Source organism: Salvelinus sp. IW2-2015, unplaced genomic scaffold, assembly GCF_002910315.2.
Source record: "Salvelinus sp. IW2-2015 unplaced genomic scaffold, ASM291031v2 Un_scaffold1210, whole genome shotgun sequence".
Classification (NCBI taxonomy): domain Eukaryota; kingdom Metazoa; phylum Chordata; class Actinopteri; order Salmoniformes; family Salmonidae; genus Salvelinus; species Salvelinus sp. IW2-2015.
In genome coordinates, this window is record NW_019942779.1 from 229,364 (window position 1) to 237,736 (window position 8,373).

General features: G+C 42.0%; 1 protein-coding gene across 1 annotated transcript; it reads right to left on the bottom strand.

Moving 5' to 3' along the window:
- Positions 1-869: 869 nt before the first annotated feature.
- Positions 870-3,038, bottom strand: LOC112070044 (fibroblast growth factor 3-like). Its single transcript, XM_024137445.2, has 3 exons — positions 2,425-3,038; positions 1,861-1,964; positions 870-1,628 (listed from the first exon to the last, which is right to left on the bottom strand). Exons 1-3 carry the CDS (start codon positions 2,699-2,701, stop codon positions 1,296-1,298), a joined length of 714 nt encoding a protein of 237 aa, XP_023993213.1. The 5' UTR covers positions 2,702-3,038; the 3' UTR covers positions 870-1,295.
- Between the last annotated feature and the right edge of the window lie 5,335 nt (positions 3,039-8,373).

The following is an 8,373-nucleotide window of genomic DNA, read 5'->3' on the forward strand; positions in this document are numbered from 1 at the left end:
TTAGGTAATTAATTGCTTTGCAAGAATCAAACTTCAACACAGTCTTTTAGATTGTTATTTTTTATTATATCGGTTGTTTGTTGATATTTACCCATATCGTATTACGCAAGAGCCAAAATATGAATCATAATTTCAMGCTTCTGAATTCTAGCCTATACATACGCGTTTCCAGCTGCTCTCCATGGTACTGCATTTTAGCCARGTGGTTTTGCGTTATAGTCCGATCGATGCTGGACGGGGTGCCGCATCCAGGATGTCTTTGTTTAACTTTTCACAGGCTGTGAAACAATGTATGTTAAAGCCACAGTCCGTCACTTGTTTCAGTAATTTCAAATAATAAAATACATTGATTTTGTAAGAAAGTGATTTATGACTACCTTACTGAGATTAGTAGGCCCTACAACTGTCTTCCTTATCAATACTCCAATAACGAATGAGCTGTGCTCCTTTCGTTATGTTTCTGTTGTCATTGGGAAATTGGTCAACTAATAATAGCTTCAAATATTTATTTTAAAGAGTACAGTTACTCTCTTGGAATGGAATTTAATGTGAACAGAACGTCTGAAGAGAAGTGGTTTTACTTGCTGCCGCTAGGGTGCAGTGTCTACTAATGAACAGAACCGATGCTACCCCTTGAAAATAGAACCCAAAGGCTGCGTTTACACAGGCAGCCCGATAATTCCTCAAAACTCTAGACTATTAGCCTAATTCTTAAATAAAAACCTAGACTGCCATGATTCATAAAACTTGAGTTATATAGACCAGTAGAAAAACAATGCAAAAGCAATTTTGAATGAAAATGTGTTTATGATATAAAAAGCAAATAAATAAACACCACAATGGTAATATACATACTATTTATCATTTGCAAACACTTTTACCCAAAGTAACGTACATCAGGATGGGACCCACAATCCTGGCCTGGCATGCATCAAGCTCTACCAACTGAGTCACAAAGGACAATATACCATTGATTGTACAAGTGCTTTTTTGTACATTATATTATTGTGTAAATCCACATGCATCCTTCCAGACATCTTCCTATGAAATGGTCATCAAGAAAAATACAGGACATTAACTGCATGTACTTCCGATAATGTGAGTTAACAATAAGAGTACAAAGATACATTATATTCAAGACACTCATCACTTTATTCACAGGACAGTATCATTATGCCGGTTTAAATTAGAGCAGGGGGAGCTTGTATCTCTCAGTCACCAGTCATGCTCTTCCCACAGTCCACGTGTCTGACAAGTGAGACTTGTCATCAAGCTCCCTGGAGATGGACACATCTCTATCTCCTCTGCCCTGTTTCCCCTGTGAGTCTGAGGGCAGTCTGCCTGTACCCCAGACTACTGTTGATCAACAGGTGAACCATGTCATGGTCCTCGTTGCCCAGGACCCTAGGCAGGAAGAGGGAGGCCTTCTCTGTCTTTCGGGTCTTCAGGCCCCGCCTCGGCTGGCCCTTTCCATTGATTGACACATACCACAGCCTCCCAGCGCTCACCCTTCGCCTACTTCCTGTTGAGGTGGAGTGTGGAGTTGTCCGGTAGCGGCGGGAGGCGTAGGTGTTGTAGCCTAACGCATGGATCCGCTCCATGAACTCACACTCCTGGGTGAAGGCAGCCTGAGAACAAAATGACTTCAGTTGAAACCAAATAAAGATTTTCCAAATGTAACACTGTGCACAATGGAAATGAGGCTGTATATGAATGGTAGTCAATTATCCAATTATTAGAGAGAGAGAGAGAGAGAGAGAGAGAAAGAGAGAGAGAGAGAGAGAGAGAGAGAGAGAGAGAGAGAGAGAGAGAGAGAGAGAGAGAGAGAGAGAGAGAGATCAGAGATCATGTCTCATTTACAGATGCATGTAGTCGTCCTTTTTGGTTCATGGCCAGATATCTCCCGGAGAACAGTCCTTTAATCATCACCAGTCCCACATCCACTGCTGTGATCTCCAATATACCTCAATTGGAAAACAATTTAGTCAATTTAATTTTTTTTTTAATTCATTGTCATTTCATGGAATGACAAGTGATACTTATGTCAGTGTAATAACAATGTTATCATAACGTAGATACCACTACAGTTGTGTTGGATGCAACAATGGATTTTAGTTAGACTTCAGTAACACTTTATATCATCAGGTAGTCTTCTGGTCACTCCAATGTAGCCTACCAAATTACCAATGCACAGTGGCTAGTAGGAACGACCCCCGTAATAATGCACGCGACTTGTAAGAAGTAAATCAGAGCTCTGTTTTAACTGAAAAATCATGAATATCTACTTGAAAACTATTTCCAATCATGTATACCGTGGGACTATTCTTGTTAGGCGTTAGCCTCTATAGTGGCTGAACGTAAACTTCAATATATGCATAGCATATAACAAGGAAGAAATAAGAGCGCAAATTATACTGTACTCACTGAAAGGGTTATGCTCCTCCAGGGTCCCATCTATTTTCCCATTGGGATGTATTTGTAAGTGATATTTTGTGGCACAGTACAGCTTTCTGTGTCTTGGTGCTCCCCCAAGGTGCTCATACACTCCTCCGCGCCCCACAGCATCCCTGCGCTGCCTCAGGCCACAGCTCTGCCCACCGACACTCTGCGGAGTAGATGTCCTTACCACCGAAGAAGAACGAGGCTTTTGGTGACTGGGGTGTAATACATTCACCAATAGCAAGACCAGAATTATAACCATTGTGGCATGGCCGAAAATAGTATATTAGTCCTTTTCCATGAGTGACAAAAACGGACTCAATAGTTTCCATCGAATTCTTAGGGAGTCCATTAGTCCAGTCCGATAAAATGGATCCACTTTAGATACATTCGTTTTGCCAACAGTAACTCGCTTTCAGTTAACCTGATTTTGAAATCGTCATGGAAACGAGACGAGTACACCGTGAAGATGTCCAAGTTGCGCGCAAAATAAAAGCCCTCATTCATTCGATAGCCCTATTGGGGCGATTGTTACGACGGAGAAAGTCAAGGTACGGTCTTGTGTGAGCTATGAGAGTGCAATAGGCATGGATGGATAAAACATGACATTACACACAGAGGCTCATTGCTGAAAGCCGCATCACAAAGGGCGAGCCAGCCATCTGAGGACAGAGCGTTCCTCTCAGCTTTACTTTTGATGSATCCAAAATGCCAATTAGACATTCCAAAATTATAGCCTACAGCATCGGTTTCAACACCAGCATTCCCCTGGTCAATTCAAACTCCCAACTCTTGCCCAGTTGGTGGAAAGATGCTAAAACGAAGACATCGGTGGTKAAGATGGCAGAAATGGTTTCACATTCAAAACAGCTGGACACTATAATGTTATTTAGAGGGCAGACATAGTGAGCAAAATATGTACATCTTATTTAAAGTATTCCCACAAATAATATATAGGCTACACCCCTGTCAAGATATTGGTACATGTTATGGTTGTTTTGCAGTGTCAAAATAAATCTGATGGAATAACACATTTCTATTTTGAAGAGATGGAGGTATGGAGTAGGTTTATGGGAGAAAGACTGCAAGTGGAAAGGACATCACACTGCTTGCTTAGTGGGTACTGGCTCATACTGAGGCTCGAACACAGGATGTCTGCTGGACACAGGACGTCTGCTGAACACAGGACGTCTGCTGAACACAGGACGTCTGCTGAACACAGGGCGTCTGCTGGACACAGGACGTCTGTTGGACACAGGACGTCTGCTGAACACAGGACGTCTGCTGGACACAGGACGTCTGTTGACACAGGGTCTGCTGGACACAGGACGTCTGTGGACACAGGACGTCTGCTGAACACAGGACGTCTGCTGGACACAGGGACGTCTGCTGGACACAGGACGTTCTGTTGGACACAGGACGTTCGCTGCTGACACAGGACGTCTGCTGGACACAGGACGTCTGTGACACAGGACGTCTGTTGGACACAGGGCGTCTGCTGGACACAGGACGTCTGTTGGACACAGGACGTCTGCTGAACACAGGCGTCTGCTGGACACAGGACGTCTGCTGAACACAGGACGTCTGTGGACACAGGACGTCTGCTGAACACAGGACGTCTGCTGGACACAGGACGTCTGCGAACAGGACGTCTGCTGAACACAGGACGTCTGCTGGACACAGGACGTCTGTTGGACACAGGACGTCTGCTGAACACAGGACGTCTGCTGAACACAGGACGTCTGCTGGACACAGGACGTCTGCTGGTGACACAGGACGTCTGCTGAACACAGGACGTCTGCTGGAACAGGATGTTGCTGAACAAGGACGTCTGCTGGCACAGGACGTCTGCTGAACACAGGACGTCTGCTGAACACAGGACGTCTGCTGGACACAGGACGTCTGCTTCGCAAACACAAGTGACTGCCCTCCAGGAGCATCTTACCCAGTCACTCCACCGAAAAGCTAGTGCAGAAACTATAGGTCGACTGAGTTTCACAGATCCCCATCTGCGACACAAGCCAATATCACTATGAGTATCTGGAGGAGGCAGCACATGTTCCACTGCAGAGAAACACCCCTGGAGCAGGTTAAGTGCCTTGCTTAAGGGCACATGGCAGTAGGTGGCATCTGATATTGTGATGCCAGATACAAAATCAGATGTATCCTGATTGCAYCTTCAGTTACCAGCTCACTCCCACCACTTCCAGGATTTGATRCAGCAACCTTCTGGTTACTGGCCTGCTTCTTTGGCCTCAAGGCTCATATTTACTGTCTATTCACTCACTTGGATGCTACACCAAAGACTGGTACTCCATGTTCCCACCATTCTTTATCGTACACTCATAGTTCACTGTAAAACATTGAAGTTTACTCATTACTCATGATGAAATTGCTTAGATCTTGGCAGCGTTGTGGTTGTGTCGATCATTTGTCCGGCCCTTTATATAATGCCTGTTGGCCACACATCCAKGTTTTAAAAAGGCTTCTAAAGTTTGTAATTTCCACTTAAAAATGTCAGACTTGATTTGCCCTAACATAAAATGTATCAATCCCTACAAAAAATATCCATGAAATATAATTAACATAATAATGTACATTTCCTGTTTGCTGTAAGTGTAACGATTGTGGTACGTATCCATAATACTTTTAATAAAGATGAACACGCGAACAAAAACAACAAAACGACCAACGAACAGTTCTGAAAGGTGCAACAAACACTAAACAGAAAATAACCACCCACAAACACTAAACAGAAAATAACCACCCACAACTCAAAGTGGGAAAACAGGCTACCTAAGTATGGTTCTCAATCAGAGACAACGATGAACAGCTGCCTCTGATTGGGAACCATACCAGGCCAAACACTATAGAAATAGAAAACATAGACATACAAACATAGAATGCCCACCCACATCACACCCTGACCAAACAAAAAATAGAAACATACAAAGCAATCTATGGTCAGGGTGTGACAGTAAGWTTATTTTCCTGCTGTAGCAAACTGGCTCAAATTAAGATCCTATATCTGTATGGTGTAGATTGTTACACATCTATAGCTCTGTTTCTCATAGACCCACAAATCGACTATCATGTCATGTTTTTGTGGTGACTGTGTGTGTCTGATGTGGTGGGACAGAGAGTATAGTTATATGAGGCCCTTTTAAGTATTTTTGATCTGAAGGCCTGGTTAGGGTCGTAGGCAATCAAGGTATGGGCTTTGGGGTTGTTTAGTGTTAGAGTTGTAAGGTTGTGAGGCTGTAGAGTTGTAAGGTTGTAGAGTTGTAAGGTTGTAGAGTTGTAAGTTTGTAGAATTGTAAGGCTGTAGAGTTGTAAGGTTGTAGAGTTGTAAGGCTGTGGAGTAGTAAGTTGGTAAGGCTGTAGAGTTGTGAGATTGTAAGTTTGTAAGCTGTTAAGTGTAGAGTTGTAGAGTTGTTAAGGCTTTTGGCTTAGAGGTTATGTAGAGTTGTAGTTGTAAGTGTGGCTAGAGGTTGTAAGGCTGTTAGAGTTTGTAGGTTGTAGTTGGTAAGTGCTGTAGAGTTGGAAGTGTGTAGAGTTGTAAGTCTGTAGAGTTGTAAGGTCTGTAGAGTTGATATAAGGCTGTAGAGTTGTAAGGACTGTAGAGTTGTAAGTTGTAGAGGTTGTAACAGGTGTAAGATTTGTAAAGATGTTTAGAGTTGTAAGTTGTAGATGTAAGGCTGTAGAGTTGTAAGGCTGTAGAGTTGTAAGGTGTAGAGTTGTAAGCTTAGAAGTTGTAAGGCTGTAGTTGTAAGGTTGTAGAGTTTGTAAGGCTGTAGAGTTGTAAGGTGTAGAGTTGTAAGGTTGTAAGGCTGTTAGAGTTGTAAGTTGTAAGTTGTAGATTTGTAAGTTGTAGAGTTGTAAGGCTGTAGAGTTGTAAGGCTTTGTTTTGTAGAGTTTGTTGTTGTACTGTAAAAGGGGGGTTTAGTTGTAGAGTTGTAAGTTGGATAAGGCTGTAGAGTTTGTAAGGTTGTAAGTTGTAGAGTTGTAAGGTTGTAGAGTTTGTAAGGTTTGTAGAGTTGTTAAGGTTGTAAGCTGTAAGTTGTAAGGCTGGTAGAGTTGTAAGGTGAGATTGTAAGGTTGTAGAGTGGTTAAGGTTGTAAGGCTTGGTAGAGTTGTAAGTTATAGAGTTGTAGGCTGTAAGTTGTAAGGCTGTAGAGTTGTAAGGGTAGTATGTGAGGTTGTAAGGTTGTTAGAGTTGTAAGGCTGTAGAGTTGTAAGGCTGTAATGTAAGTTGTTAAGTTGTGAAGTTGTTGGAAGGTTGTAGAGTTTTAGGTTGTAGAGTTGTAAGGCTGTAGAGTGTAAGGTTGTAAGCTGTTAGATTGTAAGGTTGTAGAGTTGTAAGGCTGTAGAGTTGTAGGCTGTAGAAGTTGTAAGGCTGTAGAGTTGTAAGGTTGTAGAGTTGTAAGGTTGTAAGTTTGTAAGTGTAAGGCTGTAGAGTTGTAAGGTTGTAGAGAATGTAGTTGTAAGTTGTAGGTTGTAGAGTTGTAGAGGCTGTAAGTTGTAAGGCTGTAGAGTTGACGGTCTATAGATTGTAGCTGTAAAGTTGTAAGGCTGTAGAGTTGTAAGGTTGTAAGGTTGTAAGTTGTAAGATTGTTGTAAGGTTGTAGAGTTGTAAGGCTGTAGATTGAAGTTGTGAGTTGAAGGCTGTAGAGTTTGTAAAGTGTAGATTTGTAAGGTTGTAGAGTTGTAAGGTGTAGAGTTGTAAAGGCTGTGGAGTTTGTAAAGGTTGTAGAGTTTGTAAGCTTGTAGAGTAGTTGTAAGCTGTAGAGTTGTAAGGCTGTAAGTTGTAAGGTTGTAGATTTGAAGGTGTAGAGTTGTAAAGGTTGTAGATCTGTAGTTGTAGAGTTGTAAGGTCGTGTTAAGAGTTGAAGGCTGTAGAGTTGTAAGCTTTAGAGTTGTTAAGTTGGTAAGTGTAGAGTTGTAAGTTGTAAGGTCTGTAGAGTTGTAAGGTTGTAGAGTTGTTAGGTTTGTAAGTTGTTAAAAGGTTGTTAGAGTTGTAAGGTTGTAGAGTTGTTAAGGCTGTAGAGTTGTAAGGCTGTAGAGTTGTAAGGCTGTAGAGCTTGTAAGTGTAGATTGTAAGCTTTAGAGTTGTAAGTTGGTAAGGCTGTAGAGTTGTGAGGTTGTAAGGTTGTAGATTGTAAGGCTGTAGGAGTTGTAGAGTTGCTAAGGGTTGTAGAGTTGTAAGCTTGAGTAGTAAGTTGTAAGGCTGTAGAGTTGTAAGTTGTAGAGTTGTAAGGCTTGTAGAGTTGTAAGGTTGTAGAGTTGTAAGGCTGTAAGTTGTAAGGCTTGTAAGTTGTAAGGCTGTAATTGTAAGGTTGTTAGAGTAAGGCTTGTAGAGTTTGTGAAGTGTAGGTTGTTAAGGTTGTAAGTTGTAAGGTTGTAGAGTTGTAAGGCTCCTAGGCTGTAGAGTTGTAAGGCTGTAGAGTTGTAGAGGATTGTAGAGTTGTAATTGCTGTAGAGTTGTAAGTGTTGAGGTTGTAGTTGTAGAGTTGTAAGTGTAAGTTGTAAGCTGTATTTAGTTGAGATTGTAAGGGTAGAGTTTGTAAGCTGTAGAGTATTGGTAAGGCTGTAGAGTTGTAAGGCTTGTAAGGTTGTTAAGTTTTTTAAGGTGTAGAGTTGTAAGGCGTCAGAGTTTGTAAGGCTTGTAGAGTTGTAAGGCTATGTAGATGTAAGGTTGGTAAGGTCTGAGGTTGTGAGTTGTACTTGTAGAGTTGTAAGTGTGCGTTTTCAAGTTGGTTGTAGGTGTAAGGCTGTAGAGTCTGTAGCTAAGGTTGTAAGCCTGTAGAGTATTAATTAAGCGTTGTATGAAGTTTAAGGTTGTAAGGCTGTAGAGTTTGTAAGTTGATTGAGGCTGCTAGAGTTGGTAAGGCTGTAGAGTTGTAGGTTGCGTAGAGTTGTTGTAGGTTGTGAGGT